This window comes from Ascidiella aspersa, chromosome 4 (genome assembly GCF_963924565.1).
Source record: "Ascidiella aspersa chromosome 4, kaAscAspe10.2, whole genome shotgun sequence".
Taxonomy (NCBI): Eukaryota; Metazoa; Chordata; class Ascidiacea; order Phlebobranchia; family Ascidiidae; genus Ascidiella; species Ascidiella aspersa.
In genome coordinates, this window is record NC_139450.1 from 10,423,402 (window position 1) to 10,443,307 (window position 19,906).

At 37.5% G+C, this 19,906-nt stretch overlaps 1 protein-coding gene across 1 annotated transcript; it reads right to left on the bottom strand.

The window, feature by feature from the left end:
- Positions 1–245: 245 nt before the first annotated feature.
- On the bottom strand, positions 246–19,503 carry LOC146147139 (ATPase family AAA domain-containing protein 2-like). The gene is made up of 27 exons (XM_083387928.1): positions 19,454–19,503; positions 19,277–19,385; positions 18,720–18,819; positions 18,101–18,302; positions 17,182–17,268; positions 16,488–16,633; positions 16,017–16,105; positions 15,434–15,548; positions 15,246–15,361; positions 14,972–15,146; positions 14,739–14,895; positions 14,416–14,507; positions 14,165–14,278; positions 13,703–13,834; positions 13,206–13,338; positions 12,349–12,559; positions 11,443–11,617; positions 10,730–10,877; positions 9,288–9,458; positions 8,040–8,203; positions 6,925–7,114; positions 6,098–6,313; positions 5,099–5,220; positions 3,849–4,461; positions 3,209–3,366; positions 2,488–2,592; positions 246–2,021 (listed from the first exon to the last, which is right to left on the bottom strand). Exons 2-27 carry the CDS (start codon positions 19,315–19,317, stop codon positions 1,953–1,955), a joined length of 4,041 nt encoding a protein of 1,346 aa, XP_083244054.1. The 5' UTR covers positions 19,318–19,385; positions 19,454–19,503; the 3' UTR covers positions 246–1,952.
- Positions 19,504–19,906: the final 403 nt, after the last annotated feature.

The following is a 19,906-nucleotide window of genomic DNA, read 5'->3' on the forward strand; positions in this document are numbered from 1 at the left end:
GATATTTCGCCAAAAATTACAACCAACCTAAATTATTTCAACTATTTCATTACCAAAAACAAACTTACAAATTTGACATGTCAAGTGTCATAAACTGCGAAGTTTGCTTCGATTCTGATATAATCAGACAGAACCACTTGTGATATTAGGTAAATACGTGCGATTGAGGCAAAAACCTGAAATGACATTGAAATAAGATACTCTTGGGACATTTGTATTTAATTAGTCGATGGCCGCGCACAGCTTAAAAAAAACATCTCCCGAACGAAAAAAAAGTATACACAGCACACCAACAAAGCGAGAGGAATCAACAAAGTCAAAAAACAAACGGGAAAACGCGCCTGGAAAAACTTGCAGCATACTCACAAACTATGTTGACCACTACTATACAGGAGGCTTAAACTCACACAGGCACGAAGTTAGGTGGAACAATTGGAGGTACTGGCAGATTGCAAAGCACAAAGATTGTTTGTCTTTTGGCAGCGCGACGTTCAAGTAAGGGAAAATTTGATATTTGCGGCAGCCGTGCTGGTCAAAATAACAAGAGTGTTGAAATCAGGGCAGCGGTGTCGGATTCGGGACTCGACGGAGTCGGTTTGTTTTGCTGGAGTCGGACTCGAGTAAGACCACGAAAAACTACCAGTCGCATGCGCAGTACCAACTGTTAAAACTGATATTACCGCCAACTGTAATTGTAAAGGCGGAATAGCATTTGATGGATATTTTCCAACCATGTATTGTGAGTGGATAAATTATAAGACTTCCTTAAGAGAAGATTGCTGAAAATTCACCTTGATTTAATTACGTAAAAGGGTGGAATAAAGGCTGTGGGATCGCAGCCGTACTTGGAATTCGACGAAATCGCACATTTGGTCAGAGTCGGACTCGGGGTATTTTTAACCGACTCCGCAGCCCTGGTTAAAATGACATGCAACTAAGATTAGACTAATCAGGTGATTTACCAGTGTAAAGGTGCATTTACACACTAAGTTGGAAAAAACCACGAGTTTGCGCTTATAGTACAACTGCGCTGAGAAAACGCTACATCAAGTTAGGCTGTATTATGGAGGCCCTCTTTTTTGCCTTTTTTTCGCGCATACGCAATTGTCTACAAGTTAGAACAACTCAATACTCCGCTTTGGTAAAACAATACAACAAATTGACTATTTCGTTTGTTGACGTCTGTTGTGTCTTACAAAAGTAGTAACGATGTTGTGTACCTCGAGATTTTTTCGTAGATTAAATAAGTATTTGTAAATTTTGCTAACATTTGCTTCGGTACTGTGACGAGTAGATGAAATGAAAAAATAAATGAATCATACACTAAATTATGTTTTCCTTTTTTTTTAAATTAGTTAAATGCTTGTTATAAAGCACACGACTCAAAGCCGTGCCTCCCAACCAGTGGGTCGCGAGCCGCGAAGCATTTCTAAATTTTACACTTGTTTTATTAGATCATGGAATTACTGCATTACCATTAGGTAACATTTATGCAACAATATCACGATAACGTAACAATTAGATGTTTTGTGTCGCATTAACTATTTCAGTATGTACGCCAGTAGTAAAGATGCAGGTTTTATGTAAATACATTTGTTTGGCCATATCTCTTTGTGGGTCGCACAATAAAACTTGCTTTAAAAGTGGGTCGCAAACTAAAAAAGGTTGGGAAGCACCGACTTAAAGGGTCTTTTCGAGACAGCAAGTAGAAACAGAGCGTTTAACAACCTAGTACAATCTTTGGGTGACGTTGCAACTGATCACTTGTCATAGAAACGATTTTCAATCTCCGACAATGTGACCTGAATATATTACACCTTAAGACAAAAAAAACAATTGCAAAAAAACAAACGCATAAGGTAAACTGATAGAATCTATTACGACGGCACGTTGACGAATTTTGCTTGCTTTTGGTAGCAGTAATTTGCTCGCATTGTCGACAAAGTTGGAAATCACATAACAACTCCAGAATCGCTTCTGTGCACGCCCTTTAAGAACGCGCTAACACTTTCTCCAAGATCCTATATAAAACAAACCGACAGATTAATTCGAAAATCTTACGACAAATAGTTCTTGCATTATACTGCTGTATTCCGCCAGCTGTCGTGACCGTCCCAAAAAAAAAAAAAATATTCACAACAAGTTCTAAAATGGGTTGTGCAAAATTTATAACGACACGCCAAGGCAATAGAAAATACTATACTGACAATTATATCGCTTATCTAAATTACAATGTATATAGTGTGCATTGGAGTCCAACATGCTTGTCTGTATGCCTATTCGTAACACAAACAACCAATGATAAAAATATCTCGTAGCAAACTTATGACGTAGCAGACTATTTAAGAACCCCTGCTGTTATTCAAAACCGCTATACAGTGAAGACGAATTAATTACTTTCCTTACTGAAGAATATACATTTGACATCATTAACTCTAGTAAAAATTACAAAGGCGTCTTTAAAGGTGCCGATGGCCCAAAACTTACTTTAGTAAGTTGAGTCTTGTCGTAGTCGCGCCTGTGCAGATAAACGCATCTTGTCAGAATGGAATGCAACTTCTCAAGTTCAGCTACGCAACAGGAAGATGTAACCTGGAGGAAAAACGGCGTTGTTCGTTTGCTTAATGCAGTATCTCTCGGCCTTTTATGGCTATTTTTTACCCCTCAGAAATAATAAATAGATTGCGGCCGCACGACTTCAAGATTTTTTCGTAAGTAAGTTACTAGAATGATACAATAAACGGAACTGGAACAACACACACCAACTCTACATAACGTAGGAAGTTATACTTGGATTTATTCCAGTCTAATCTTACACAAAAAATTGTAAGACTAAAAAAAATTTATATTCCTAAAAGATTCCCAAATATGTCGCGGCACCCATGAAGTTTTGAAATGGCTACAAAAAGTGCCGCGGCACCCCGGTTGAGAACCACTGGCTAAATGTGTTAAACTGAGGATTTTTTAGTGATCTAGGACAAGGGCCGACCAATATTTGGCAATACGAGTCTCATGACAAAGTGTTATTTATTGATGTTTTCTTTGCAAAATATTATATGCCACGGCCAAATTGCCAATTTAAGCATTTTTTTACAATGTTTTGGCATCAGCCACTTCAAAAGTCTTTCATGCTAAACAACACTATTAAGTTTTAAAACTGGACATAAACTACCCATAATGTATCGAGTGAGAAATTTTCATTATTTACCGCCACTGTGTGTGTGAGCAGTTCTTTTAACTTCTGGTTGTCCACCACGAGGGGGGGTGGCGGGGTGACGACACTAGAGGTTCTTGTCCGAGAGCGCAACGTCATCGGTCGTGAAGTGACGCCATCATCTTTTTCTGCTTTGTTGTTATGATGTTCGTCTGAAATACGATTAATAGACATTGACATTTCGATTAAAGACGACGCAACCATTTGATCTGCGTAGGATTAAACTGAAAGCCTAGAATATCAACTTTTTTGGTAGCAACGTTAAGCTGGCCTTACCTAGAGCGTTTGCCAATATTGCCACTTCGTGTGAACGTTTAGGAATTGACACTATTTAGTTTTAACGACGATGTTAAGCTTTTCTAAGCAATTTTCCCAATAGTTTTCCATGATTTAATTTAATAGGGTTTTCAGTCACAGTTTTGAAAATCCCTCCAATTTTCCTCAATTTATCTAAGAACAACTGTTCACGTTCATGGACTTATTTACCATACGAAAGTGGGCAAAAATACCCGAAGAAACGTACTAATGATAAAAAATAACTTTTTGTCAAATATATGCAGCTCGTGTTTATAATTTTGAGTTAAAAATAGGCAAAACATAAAAAAAACTTGGAAAGCTGCATTTCTAAACCAACCCGCATGCCCATTGCACGTTTCCCAGTTGGTCTCCATTGCGTCCGCGCCGTTCGACGTCGGCTCGGTTTTGGTTATTTCCGGACGACTCGTCTCAAGCTCCTGATCGCCAAGAGCATTCTCTTTAACTGCGTCATCCACATTTTCACCCCCAGGAGCCAAATCTTCTTTTCCATCCGACATCTTCTCCTCTTTAATCTCGCTCACTGTAGGAGCATCCATGCTGTCCTCTTCGGAGAGATCCTTGATCGGTTGATCGACGGACAAACAATCACCGACCTCGTCCGCAGCGGTGCTGCCCTCTGGTGGAGGAACCGTGCTCTCCTCCAGCGAGCTGAACTCCGCATCACCCGTTTCTGCTTCGCTCATCTCGTCGAAGAGTACGTCGCGTTCGGGATCCGGCGTCGTCGCTTCGGGCGTCGCTCCGTCGTTTGTGACGTTGTGGTCGTCGTTTGTGACGTCTGCATCCTCCGAGATCGCATCTTGCTTTGAGTCCTCCGATGTCGTCAGGCCATTGCTAAGCGACTCGGCTTCCTCCTCCTCTTGGTGATTGTCTTTGTTTTCTTCCTGATCCTTGTCGTTCTCCGGTTCCTCCTTGTCCTCCGTTGTGTCAAGCTGAGTTAAAATATTTGTGTTGATAAATATAAAGCAAACTGAACTAAGAGGGTTTGTGGTTGTGGTATATTTGACAGGGGCTGTATAGTATATGTATTTTTGGGGGTTAGTTTTCATGGGTGGTTTGGAAGTGTCGATGGGCTGTTGTAAATAGTGTTGTTTACCAGGGTTACTTTAAAATACCATTCATTTTACTGTGGCATGTGGTTCAGTATATACGTTGCATGATTCATAACGTCCTAACTGTACTTGTTTCTGCAAGTAAAAACGGATATGGACCGAAAATTTCACGCATCAACTTATGGCTTAGATGCGAAAGGGATACTCGCAATGTTTCCCTCCATTCTACGATGGGTGTAGTAACTGCATCTTTATTTATTACCGCGACATTAAATTAAATAAAGACGAGGTAATTGTGGGAATGTTCTAAATATGAATTTGATAAATAGATTTTATGTAAATAATACGTTTTTACTGTGTCGTATTAGATATATGTATAGCTTTTTACTTATTTATGTTTCTTCCACCCTTATTAATTTCTGTTAAAAAGCCATGCCAAGCAGTACGGTGTTGGTACGTGCATGCCAAATAGCACCAATGGCGCAAAACTGGAAAGTGTCTCTATTTAAATTTTTACCTGAATCTTTCTCTTTTTGGTTCTGACAAATCCAAGCGCCCATCTCGAGCACTTCTTGCGCTTTCTTGACGAACGCCGCGCGCTAAATTCACCGTGCGGACGCCGATTTGAGTTAGATTTGCCTGTAAATTGAGGTTGACAACATTTGTAACCTCAGGGTGTTCACGGTATTCAATTGCAAAACTTGGTGTTTGATACCCTGATGAAGCGCTACAGTGCCAGGTGTTACGAGTGTACAGCGAACTTGTTTTGGCAAATTTATAACCCTTTTCTTTAACATTTTGACGTTGTTTCGTAAATTTCAAATACTTTTGAGTAAAGTCCATTGAAAAGCAATAAAATCAAATATTTTTAAACAAATCTGATTATTGCAACGCTTCCAGCCTAAAGTGGTAAAATTTGTGTTTTCTTGAAAAAAAAGAAGTTTTGGTCCATATTCTAAACAATTCTCAGCAAGACATGCTACTGACCAGACTTGGACAACTAGATTTATTTTAGCTTTTTAAAATAGATTAGAATTAGAATGAGATAATTTTAGTTTTCTCAAATTAATAATTTCTGTTTTGTGAAATTAGATTAGAATTAGAACTACCAAATACTTCAAAACAGAAATTATGACTAGAATTTGAACTAGAATTACAATTTTAATTATGTACAATCAATTTAATTTAATCGCAATTTATTCTTATAAGAAGAATGTGAATGGTAATTTTTTGTGTGCTATTTTTTACATGTTTTAGCATGGTATATGCTTTTTAGGTTGTAAAAATCACCTAGCAGTCGTTCTGACCAAAGGGTATTAATTTCGTGGACAAAGTAGCATTTTCGGTAAAATCTGAATTATATTATAACTAGAGTTAGAGCACACCAGCAAGTGACAAACTAGATTAGAATAAGAATTAACCTGATTTTGCTGTAATTCATTGAAACGAAAAACTAGAATTATTAAGTCTGCTACTGGCAATGACATACACACATACGAATACACACACAAGCTACCTGCGCTACCAGGGTCTTCCTGGGCAATGCCGGTCTTCTTGGGCGCGGGCAGAACCCGGTAAAAGCTTGGGGCGTACTTGGCCGGGTCGGCCTTGCGCCGTTTGCGCGCCTCCGTCACTTCGTTGCAGACCTTCTCGAAGTTCGGATCGAGGTCTTCCTCGATGATTGCGTGCGACATGTCCTTGAGGAGACAGGCCCGGTGCCGGATCGCCTTGTCTGGAATACGCGAAGGAAGCTGTGTTTTTTAAGCCATGACTAGGAGGTAGAATTCATTACAAAAAAATATGACATTTCGTGATGTTTTTTAAACAGAGGCTTTATAGCAAATAAAGTGGTTGCATTTTGAAACCTTTAAACTGCCACTTTGGGGTAAAAAATGTTTAGAAGGCACCGGACGTCACAGCCTACTATCAATAAAGCTGGCAGCACTAGTTCTAGTTTCTATATTATGTGTTCAGGACGGGCCTGATGGTCAAACAACAGCCAGCCTACCAAGCAATTTAATTTTGGGCTGCGGCTGATTTCACAGAACAATTTTCTAATCAAATATAAGCCTTTTAGTTTTCTGGCTTTTAATCAACAAATTAGATTTGTTAGGCACCCTCACCTATTCCCATTTTCACAAGCTTGTAAAAAAGACGTTTAACGCTTTCTTTTTTAAAAAATCATGCTTGATTTATGTGTATTTCAGAAACCCATTTTGACCCGACCTTCCAATACGATTTTCTTTCTCATTTGGCCCCTGACAAATATAATTGCCCGCCCCTGCTTTACACCTTTTAGTGTTCAACTCTGCCGATGACAGAGCACAGTGATAAATGTCCTACCTTCGGCGCAATGGTCCGGGTTGTACTCGAGTGCGTTGCTGCAGATGAGGTCTATGTCCTGCTGGAATTCCTTAACGTTATGGTACTTGTGCTGGTCGATTTTGGTCACCATGGTCGAGAGGTCCATCGGATTGGAGATCACGTCGGCATAGTCTGGCACCTCGTCAGGGTCGACAGGTTTTAAGAAAGCCTGCAATGAAAATATGGCCGCTTTGCGTTACGATTTCGAAAGGCGCCGCCTTAGTATCTTGTATTTTATCCCTGAATGCGTTAAATTTACTTGAGTTTTGCCTTGAATATATAGTGTTGCTACCAGGCATAGTAATATTAATAAAAACAACAGTTCTTCTGGCAATTGTTAGTCTTTACTAACGTTTCGGCATTCTATGCAAGTCGCCCTTGTCAAGGTGAATGACACCGAACGCTCGTACAATTTATGGAAAACACACAAAGGAAAAAATGCAAGAAAAACCTCGAATATTGACAATAGGCCTATTTGTATATAATTGTGTGGGAATTCACACATGTAGGTATAAAATGTAAATAGACCCGTTTTAACAAGCAGTTAGAAAAGCGTCATGTTACCTGTATAAACAAGGTTGTATATGAATTTTTATCTTTGCTAGAAGCGTCCTTTTCGAACAGTTATTCTTCTTATTCAATCTTATTTTTTCAAACATGTTATGGCAAAGTAAAATAGGAGTCGGTTGCTTTGTCATTGACTTGGCGATTTGCGGGACAGTGCTTTTGAAATGAATTACTAGCGCATCCCGTACAATTACTAATTATCCTTGTTACCTTAAACTGTCGAACGTCGAACGCGTAACTGATTAAAGTATATTTGCAAATCCCGGATTTGACCCAAATGTAAAAATGAATAAACACGGTTTAGCACCTACTTCGTCGTGTGACTTTTGACGTCCGTGTTTTGACTGTGTTTAAATAGTCCAGTAGAGGCGCGTCACTTACATCGCATAAACTACTGTTCTAAATTAATGTTGTTGTCTTTTCTTCTAACTCTCAAGCAACGATCAATTTACAAATATTCGGTTAAGCAGGCCGTTAAAAAATGATCCATTGGCCCTAACTGCAACTAAACGCTGTTGGATAAATACCTTGAAGCGTCGATCTTGCGCCAAACGCGTAAGCACGTCTCGGAGAAAGAGGCGCAAGCTTCTCATGGTGGATTCCTCCTGCTCTTCGATGCGCTTCAGTTCCTCTTTAGTGAGTTTGGTGGGAGCAGGCGGAGGAGCCTTCTCCAGGGCTTCCAGCTCTGCCACTGCGAATAAACGAATGAAGGTAATTAGACGTGCTATGGCAAAGACTTATACCTGACTTGCTATTTTATGAAAATGACTTTTTTATTTTATTAAACACTGCTTCTATAGTGGCGCGCTTTGCCCCGAACAGAAACGTGCCTCCTTTGTTGCTCATTTCAGACGCGACTTTGTTGTTGGTAAAACCTATTTTTGGTGCGGTTTAAGTCTCGTTATATATTTATTTTGTGATGATCATAGCATTTGATTCTATGTGAATAAGATATGAATCCACTTGTGTAAGCATTTGTGCTAGTAATAAATTTATGTACACTGATTACGACTTTGAGTTTCGGATCGAACTCATTACTTTTCATTGGTATTTAAAAATGACTGGCTTATAGCACTGATGGGTGTGAGTGATTTTCGTGTGTCGCTATGTTGCTTGCTGCTAACGCCACAAGTTAGTTTGGTGAAATTCCTCGTTACAGGTAGCTTGATTTTTTACGAAAAAGTTATTTAAGGCAAAACAGAAATACCAAGAGGTTGTAGCATTCACATCTAATCTATTAAGTCAATCAAGGCAAGTGTAAAGATCATTGCTAGTAAGCTTTATTTAATGTTTTATGAAAAAATGATAAGTGCTATTTTATTCAATTTATTTTGACAATTTTAGCAAGTTGCATTTTTTGCCCTTTTTTACTTAGACGACGGCTTTTTTTCAGCTAAACCCCAAATTGCTTCATATCAAATTAGAATGATTCGTCTATCTGGTCGTATTTCTATCTGGTCGTATATTTTTTTTAGCAATCTATCTGGTCATATTTTGTTAAATGTAAATCAAAGCAAAACAGAAATACAAAGAGGTTGTAACTTTCACATCTAGTCTATCAAATCAATTACGGAAAGTGCAAAAAACATAGAAAAATCACTGCTAGTAAGCTATATGTAATTGTTATGATAAAAATGATTAAGTGCTATTTTCAAAATTCATTTTGGCAATTTTAGCAAGTTGCATTTTTACAGTTTTTATTCTTCAGACGGCTGTTTTTCAGCTATATCCCAAAATGCTCAACATAAAATTAGAATTATTTGTCAGCAATCAACCTGGTTGTCTTTTGATGGCCGGCGGCCTGATCGCGTATTCCAAGAAAACAGGGGCGAAGAAGGCGTTCCTTTCATCCGCGCTCGGTCGCCTCGTCTCGTACAACTCAGTCCTGCTGTCGAAGAAGGCGGAAAAGGAAGACGGAACTTGATCGAACCGCTGGTCGACAGTTGCTGTGAAAATCCCAAGTAGGTTAAACCAGTGGCTACACAAGGGGAACCGGACCAGGGAGAAATGTGCTTTTAGCAACAAAACAAAACAGTCAACAAAATTTAAACTTCAGGACGACCAGGCTGTTATCTGACTTAAGCCTAACATAAGATGAACATTGTTGTATTCTGTAATATCTCTTGAAAGTAAACAGGATAGCGATCAGAAATTTTTACATATTACTCGAGGCAATCTAACTTAGGCAGCAATCAAAGTTTTATCAAAAAAAAATTATTTAAATATTAATATTTATGAAAAGCAAAAAAACAAAAAAGTTCAACAAAATTTAAACTTTCAGAATGACCAAGCCTAACATAAGATGAATACTGTTGTATTTCTGTAATATCTTTGGAAGTAAACAAGATATCGATCAAAGCAACCTAACTAAGTCAGCAATCAGACTTTTATCATAAAATGGTTTAAACAAAAGTGGGTACACAACACAAGGGAAATCGGAGTTGTCAGGGGGAAAAGTGCTTTTAGCAAAAAACAAAAGGGCCAACAAAATTTGAACTTTTAGAACGGCCAGACAGTTTGCTGACTGAAAAAGCTAACATACGAAATATGTTGTTTTATTTTTTAAGTCTTACGGATTTTAATAAAAATACCAAAGCCGTAATAAAAGTTCAAGTCAAGGTAAAACGCTTGCATTTTTACACTTTTGCCTTTATCTTGATAATGGAATGAGGTATTGCTGATACGGTTTTAAACAGCGAAATGTAGATTTTATTGAATCTTATAACTTATGAATTTTTATTGAAATTAATGAGAAAAAAAGTTTATGTGTTCCAAAGTTTTTAAAATTGTTACAAGATACTATCAAGCATATTTCACTTTGTCTATTTTAAAATTATCGTGGATGGACATGAGAAAACTTGTGATTCACAAACCTAGTAAATTTTTTTAAAAGAGCAATGATATATGCAGCTTTATAACGCACTAGAACGCCAAACTACTCATCTTGTTTTAGGTCCAAAAGTACACAATATGTTTTAGGTCCGCAATTAAATATTTTAAAATAGTGCGAGTATAACATGTTTTTTAAAGCACAGGGTGGTTAATTGTTCTGCTAGTCAGCTTATATGAAAGTCTGTCTCTTTTGCAGTCCCTCGAAAACCACAATGTACTTTATCACATTCAACCGTCCAAAGATCCGGAAACGGACCGCGGTCCGCCAGTAGAGAAGCACTGGCCCAAACTATCGGACTAGAAAACGAAATAGAAACCAGCTAACCGATGAGCAGCACAGGGGTGGAGGGCGGTAGGCTGTTGAGCAGGGAGTAGAATGTGCAGCGGACCGTTTCGCTGGCGGTGTTCCACCAGAGGGCAGCTCGCGGCAGGTAAACAATGCTGGGCGAGGTACGGAGGGCTTCGCGGAAAAGCTGCGTGAATAAAAAGCATTGGCTGGTGGTCTAACTCGCTTCGGAAATGTTTAATAAAGATTTGTAAAAGTCAGCACGGCTCGATGGGTGTTTGTCATACTAAATAGAAACTCTTCAGTTACCTATTTATTTTATCTGTCGTTTTTGGGACTGCGCATTACCTGATGAAGTCATCCTGTATAGGTCGACCAAACGTCGGCAAAAATAATTAAAGGTATCAATAGCATATTTAACAGCTAGTAATGAGTAGTTATTTTTCGGTTCATATAATGTAAAAATAACATTTCATAGAAACTCAGTTACTAATTCATTTTAGAAAATTGCTGTTAAATTTAAAACGGGGTGACTTAAAACCCTATTTAACTTTTTCGGTTATTGACATTCTTTTCCGTTCTTTATGCATAAACGGCGCATACTGCGGTGACACAGCGCTCGACACACTTCGGAGGCCCGCAAAATTACCGATGAACAACCCGATAAAACGTTTACAAAACATGGCCGAGGACACGACCTGTGTGTTTGCGACGCGAAAATCGGCCGAATGTAAATAGCAACAGTAGATCACCTGGGAGCACGCTTCCTCGGGCGACTGAGCCTGTAGCCCGTACATGGATGGAATGTCGAGCAAGTGAACGGTGACGCCCTCCAGGTCGTGAAGCAGCGCCGAGGCGAGGTGCTGGGTCTGGCCTTCGCCGGGACCGCCGCAAACCAGCAGCCGGGGACGGTGGACGGTCATCTCCCTGTCCAAGACATCATCACATAAAGCAAAAAGACCAAAATAAATTTAATTTATCTTCTTGAAAAACTTTTGCCTACAGCTCATAATTTTTTACCAGGTTGTTCTAAATGCACAGAGTGGAAATGCAGCTCTACTGCATTAAGCTTAAATTTACAATTGAAAAAACAAAAAATAGATATAAAAATAAAACAAAGCCACCATTAAACTTTAAGAACAAAGCCACTGTTTAAAGTTCACTTCAATTTAACCGTCTTCCCAAAGACAAAAAAAGCTATATTTAGTTATACGATAAAAGTATAGCTGGGGAGGAAAACTTAAGGTGACGCACAATCGGGTGCATATAAAAAAAAATAGCTCGCCAGGTTTTTCAATGGTAAACCCGTAAGCCCAGTTTCGTTTCGACAGACGTTCTTTTTTCACATTTATTTTTTTACTCATGACTCATGAGGTTTGTAAATTTTAAATCGGATTAAGGTAGGCTATCACCGAAAAAATGCATTATGTTGATTGGCAGTTGCTAGTCACCAACTCAGGTTAAAATAGAACATACAAATTTTCTTTGGAGAATCATTCTGTGAAGAACCCAATGTTAACAACTAAAGGGTTAAGACGTTACTTGGGCAATGCGCCTACATTTGGCGGTAAGAATGATAAAATAAAACAAGCCACATACCGTTAGACATTTTTATAGACAAAGGGCAATCCGAAACAGCAACAAAGCATATAAGTTACCTGTACGAGGCGAAAAACGACGGCACATTGGTTAGCGAGGAGGTAGAAAAGTTAAGGCCGTTTGTGCGAGGGGAAGACACCGGATGGGGGATCCCCATATCGGCGTCACTGTCCGAGTCTTCTTCAAGTAACGAAGCGTGGTCGGTGTTATCGCGACCGGAGTCAACTTCGGGTAAAGGACGGCGCTCGTGCTTTAAAAGCTTGGACATCCCTGGAAGAAAAGCGGACAAAAAAAATGGAGTCGCATTCTGCGTTCTTAAATACAAAAGTGTTTTTTATCAATCGTTCCGTTCCGTAAGATAGCAAGGGTTTACGCCGGTGGTTGTCAAACATTTTCCTCGTGACGCGCTTGTAAAAAATTGTTCATCTTGCGACGCGCCCACCAGCGATAGACATTTTAATAACTTTTATTTGTTTATTTGTGTATAAAACACGCATAAGATGCATAATTGCATATACTAAAATCAGAGCAAGGAATTCAATAACATAACTTCTCTGGCTTTTTTTTTAATTTTTTTTAATTGAGAAATGTTAAATTATGATCAACTAGTACACTTTGGTGTTAATAAGATATGTATACGCCAGGGAAGGATAGTTATCTGCAAGAATTTAATTACTGTAGTTGAGTTTCGATACGGAATCATTAAGTGACGCCCTTGAAAGATTAAAACGAAGAACCAGGGCGTCGTGAGTCGTGACGCACTGTTTGAAAACCTCTAGTCTTTAGGCAAAAAGCGCATTACAATGTTTCATTCAGTTTAGCTAAATTCAATTAGCTTCATTCTAAAAAGAGCAGCGCTACGCTTTACCACCTAAATCAATACGACAAGCACGGCTAATTCACGCATAAAGCCTACTTTTTGCCGGGGGGAATATAGAGGTGAGCTGTCTGACGAGCGCAAGCAAGCTGTTGATGAGAAGTGGGTGCAAAGATCTACTCAAGGCACGGGCGGGATTGTTGGTCGACCGCTGGGCTGTTGGCACGATGCTCTGCAAATCGCATGCAGAATCATATTCATTATTCTCTGTAGAAACGGTGGATTTAAAAGATTATGAATTTATGGTATAAAACTGAGTCGCTTGACGATTTAAAAAAAAAATAGTACAAATACCATTGGCGGCATATTCTAAACAAACAACTTAAGCTCTAGGCATAAAATAAACTCACAATAACTTTTTTGAAAGACTTTTCAATACACAAATCAATTCAACGACTTTTGGCCACACTAATAGCTAAAATGAGAATTAAATATAAAAATGTTTTATTACCATTTAAAACTTAGCTGAACTGCAAAACCGTTCGATATTATTTTTCAAATTTTACAAACAGCCTATTACAATTTTTTTTCGGCACCTTCATGGACTTGTAAAAGTCGACGGCAGTGATGTCGATGGAAGACACGTCGAGCTTCAGTTTGTCTTTCGAGAGATAGATCTGCGGATAACGGCGACGAAGTGCGACGATGGCTGCTTCCGTGCAAGCGGACTGAACGAAACATGATAATTGATTACGTTGCCAAAAGTCATAATATCGGGTGAAACATAAAATATTCAACTTTTTTATAATGTTACAGCAACCGTGGCTTAAAACATTACTACCATTCCTTCGCTTTATATGATTAATCTAAAGTGGGAAACTTTAACTAAAAAACTGGCAACAGTTACAGTAATTTTGGCAATGTCAACATGCACATAGTCCTTTAAAAGCGATACTTTTGTGCAGTAAGTAAGTTTACACTGGCTGTGTTTTTTTGCAAATAACAAAATGGGTGTCTTTTCGGTCAGCAGAGTGGTGTTAAAAGTCGTAAATAGTTACCTTAATGTCGGCCCCACAATATCCCACAGATTTCTCGGCCAGTTCATCAAGGAGACATGAAGAAAGTGGCGGAACCCATTTGCTCGTGTGGATGTTGAAAATAGTTCGTCGTGCCTAAAATTTTGAGATTATACCGACTTTCTTATACCAATTTTTTTTCTTTTTAGACCGGTTTTGAAAATTTACTTATTGTTTTGCGATTATGATATAATGATTAAACATTTTTTTAAAGTTTAGGGATTTTTGCCGACCTTCTGATCAGGAAGTGGAAACAAAAATTCACGATCAAATCTTCCTGGTCTTCGCAGAGCTGGATCAATTGAATCGATGCGGTTTGTAGCTCCTTTGTAAATTCATTAAAATACTGGTTATTGAAGGAAAAGAAATAGATTTTATTTGGTAATTATAATTTATAATTATTATATAAACAAATATCTTAAACCACTTTTCTGTAAAATTAAAACTAAGATGAAAGATGTTTTCGCAGATATGGAAAGCCAACAATAAATTGGAAACACACGAGAAAAGTTAAAAATGAACATAATAGAATAGAGCCAATTTAATAACCATCTACCGATAACAATGATTTCTCCTCTGCTGTCCAATCCGTCCATGAGAGCAAGGAGGGTGGACACAATGGAAGAATGGATCTGGTCTTGGCGTGACGATCGCACTGGAGCAAGCCCGTCGATCTCGTCAAAGAAGATTATGGCAGGTCGCATTTGGTATGCCTGATAACGCAATATCAACGAATATTCAGGGATAACATGTAGTTATAGTCTTAAAAACATGACCTTCTGGTATTACCTGGTCAAAAAGCAAGCGCAGTTGTCTTTCGGATTCTCCCACCCATTTGCTCAAGCAGTCCGCTCCCTTGCGCATAAAGAAAGCCACTTTTCGGCCTTCGATCGAACATTCATTAGCAAGTGCCCTTGCCATCAATGTTTTGCCAGTACCAGGTGGGCCGTAGAACAAGCAACCCCTGCATTAAGTCAACGGCTTTGTGGTGACAAAAAATACAAAATTAAACAGCACAACAGTTAGTCAAGAGAGTACTTACTATGAAGGTATGGATTCTTACCTTGGAGGGGAAATGTGAAACTTCTCAAAAACTTCAGGGTAGAGAAGTGGAAAAACAACCATCTCCTTAAGAGCTCTTATGTGCTTTTTGTGGCCACCGACAGAAGCGAACATTACCTTAAGAAAACATAAAAATAAATTAAGGCAAAAAACAAGAACTAAGTGAAATGTGGCACATGGATATCTTACAGATTTGTCAACCGCCATGGGATCAACATCAGCAAGTGAAGATCCGATCTTTCCTCTTTCTTTAGAGAAGCCGTGTTTTGCCAGGTCATTTTGTGAAAGGTTCATTGGCATGCATCTAAATTAAACATATTCATACACAATTCGGGTAGCGTTATTTAGTATTGACATAGATGAATTTAAATAATTTTTTTTTTAAATATGACATAATGAGAATTCTACACGTCTTCTAAGGCAGTGCTTCCCAACCTTTTTCAGTTCGCGACCCACTTTTAATGCAAGTTTTATTGTGCGACCCACAAGGAGATATGACCAAACAATTATAGTTACATAAAACCTGCATCTTTATTACTGGTGCACGTACTGAAATAGTTAATGTGACACAACACATCTAATTGTTACGTATTTGTGATATTAATGCAAAAATGTTACGTAAAGGTAATGCAATAATTTCCCGATCCAATAGGAAACTATAACATTGAGAAATGCTTCGCGACCCACCTGAAATGGCTTTGCGAACCACAAGCACTGTTTTTAGGGCGCTGAACATACATTTGAGTTTTACACATTTTTTTGAAGTACATACCTGCTTCTAGCCTTCATCATGCTCCGTTTTTTGCGCTTTTCAAACTTTGTCTCGTCATCAGAAGAAGATGTACTTCCACTGCTAGCACCCTTAAATATGCATTTATATGAAAATGTAACAGATCAGGAAGTTACATGGCCGTACATTAATTTTCAAAGGCTAATCTAAAAATACTGAATTTGTAAATTTAGTTAGCAGTGGAGCATAATGGTCGGAGATTTTAGTTAGACGTAGTAGGACTACCAAGCCCCATATAGAAGCGTACGAAAATGTTACCTATTTTTATGTTGGTTTTGACATTCTTACTGCGTCTAACTATTATTTTCCTTCATATTTACAAATAAGAATTACGACTCAAAAACCCACCACATATTGCACTATGTACAACTGTTCTTTGTACATTGACAAACGCACAGACAAACTTTTGACAGAAAAGGCAGCAAACGTAATTTTAAACGAACATAGAAATACCTGGGAGTTTGTCCTTCGACTGCTACGCCGTTGAAATGGACTGGCGGGGTGGTTTCGACGTGTGGTAATTGCTTTCCGCCGGACAGGAGACCTCGGGAGATGATCAAATAAACCAGGAGCTTGTCTACGTGGTTCACGTTGAAGTTCTGCCATGACCGTTCACAAACAAGGTTATAAGTACAAGTATGATTGTACAAGATATAAAAATGGACGAGTTTGACATTTGTCCTTTAAAGGTGACAGTTATTGTGCACAATTTTAGTATTACAGCCGTTGTATGCTTTTGTGATGAAAAAGAAGCTTTAAGAAGGTTATTGAAAGTCGTTAAGGCTCTTAGTTGTCTTGTTGTGACTAACATGACATAATTACATTGTAGTATGCAATAAGACAAATAAACTGGGTTTAGTTTCTTGCTAAAAAAATTGACATTGTTAAAGAATAACAGACATACATCCTATGATATCACAGCAGCAACACTTTTTTTCTGCGAGGAAAATTTTGACTTGTTCACAATCAATAATACAAAACACTTGCTGTTGAAAAAAGTTGCATTTGATTAACACAATTTCTACTTCAAAACTAAATAAAAAAATTGCAAATTTCACCTTGCACACATAATGTAAAACTTCTCATTTACTATGGAAAAGCTACTGATTAAATAAATTTACAGATAATTCTAATCAACAGCTCATACCGTATATTAATCTAAGAGGTTGCGCTCTATTTGTACGAAGTGAATATCTTCGGTCCATTTCTTCATCTTCATGATCATCATCTCCATCTGATTCAAAATTGCCAATAATTTATTTAACAAAAATGTTAATATTTACAGAAATAATAAGACAAAATATTTCAACCGGACAATAACAAGGTTTTTCAGGTAAGGTGAGACTTTGTGCCATAATTTGTTGACCAAAATAATAGCTAATAGCTGTTTTAACGCACAACTTATTTTATTTAATGTGATTTTTGGTTGGATCTTTTGCGCAATATTTCTGTCAAAGATTTTCATGTTTAGTGTTTTTTTTGTGCTTATGAATTCTAAGCAAGAGTGGGCCACTTGTGATGTAATTAGACTGTGACAAAAAACTGGTTGATAAGCAATGATTTGCAACTGTTCACTAACAAGTTGATGGCATGAATACAATAATAGACATGGAAAAGTTAAATATTAAACAAGTGAATTTAATATGAACAGAGAAATTATGACAAAATAGAAACTTAGCGACATGATATTATCTACCAATTGTGTATGTAGTTAATCCTATGTAACCTATAACCCAATTGTCTATGAGCATTAATTGTATAAGAATACAAGTCATTCCTGCCGTAAATACATGAGCCTAATACAAAGCCCCTTAGTTTGACTGAGTTTATTTTATAAAATTAGTATACAAAATTAACTTTATTACTGAAAGCAACTAGCACAAATAACCAAATACTAGCTTCTAATTACTAAAAATACAAACAGAGAGTGAACAAAAACAAAGCAAGAGCAAATCCTTATTAGCCCATGAAACGAACTAAACCACTTGATAGCAAGGAAAAAACAATTAGGGCTGAGCAAAGTAAACAATTAATAACATTTATTACAAAAACATTTTGTCTCTTACTTTCATCATCTTCTTCTTCTTCGTCCTCCTCTTGCTCCTCATCTTCCTGACAAACACTTGCATCTGGATCATCAACATCTTCCTCCTCAGTAGTGGTAACCTTCTTGTTTGTTGCCAATTCAAAGTCGTCGAAGAATCTCCGTGGTCGGCGCTTTCTATGACGCGCCTTGATGGTGGTGTAAATATCCGGCTGTTCTAGGTTCTGTAATAACATACAGAGAAAAATGGTTGAAAAAAACAACCTTAAGCCAAAAAAAGTTAAATTGGTCCAGAAATATACAAATGTCCCAAGGCAAACAGTAGTCGGTTTCCAAGCTGAAAAGAAAAAACCTATGACATTTAGCGGCTATTTTGTGATTCTGATTTTGAGAGATAAGTAATAAGTTGATTGAGAACCCGGTTGGTTGGCACTGGTTTCACCTTCACATATTTAAACTGAAAAGGATACAAAGTGTCTGATACTGACACCAGAGCTCTTGCCCAGTGAGATATCTCATTAGAATATTTTATTTAAATTATATCAATATTTTTTTAAAAACATAGCAAAGCAACACAATATTCAAAAATAAAGTTGTGTATAATTAAAAAAAATGTATCATTCTAAAGGTGAACGTAGTACCTCAGAATCATCAGGATCTTTTCCTTGACCAACCAATAAATCCCGTAATTCAGGATTTATTTTTCCTTTGGATTTGTGGCTTTCCTCATTGTAACTGGACCTAAACAAGATTCGATTGTCAAAAAAGTTTTAATATAACAAATAGGCTCTATTAGCTGAGAGTTGTAACGTCCATTTCAAATTTACTTTTTAACTTACATTAAATTTACAAATAAAGTCATAATTTTGGTTTGATTTTTTGATATGTATGTGCTAGTTATTTTTGTTGCATGTTAGTTGATGCGTCTACTCAAGTACGGAAATGTGTGATAACTGCTGCAGTGTACTTATAAGCAATAACGAGTTTCACTAAATTCAGTATAATTAATATAGATGGTTGTGTTATATTGTCAAATTATTAATTATTACACTACATTAGTATTGGTACTGAAAAATACTACTGTCTACGATACACAAAAGTAAGACATTGCTAGATCATAAATGTTTCTTTGATAGCAGTGGAGATTAAATTTACAACTATCTACATTAGTAGAAAATATCGATGAAGGGTTGCCTACTCAAAAATTTTGTGCTCTAGTTCCCCTTCAATACCACTCATGCTCAACTTTTCAAACACCGTCTTGCGATTACGACTGCTCCGGCGTGGTGATAATTTTGAGACTCGACCTGACAAAGATGATATGAGAGAGTTAAACAAAAAGCAGTACAAACCACACAATTATAAAGACACCAACTTCTTGATGATGATGCTGAAATAGTAGCAATTGCATCTTCTTCAGAACTTAATTCTTCATCAAGGCCTATTGATCTTAGGGACCTAGAGAGATCAGATTGGCTTAATATAAGGATATCATGTGAAGGTAACAGAAATAGGAAAATAAAAACATGTATACCATTGCTAAGATTATACATATAACATGCAAGAATATTGTGTTGTATTCCACTAAGTAAAGTTTGACAATCATGTGTCAGTTAAATATAATGTAATAGGCAACTTTATTAAAACATGTGCTTTTCTGCTTGTTTTTTCTCAAAATTTTAACCCTAATTACTAGTGGTATAAAAAGTAATAAAGCCCTCAATATGTGAGTTTTTTGTTGGTACTATGTGTATGTCGTTTGTAAAGATAAACGGATATTTGAATAAACAACTTTTAAGTATAACTTGGTCATGCATTGATTAATAAT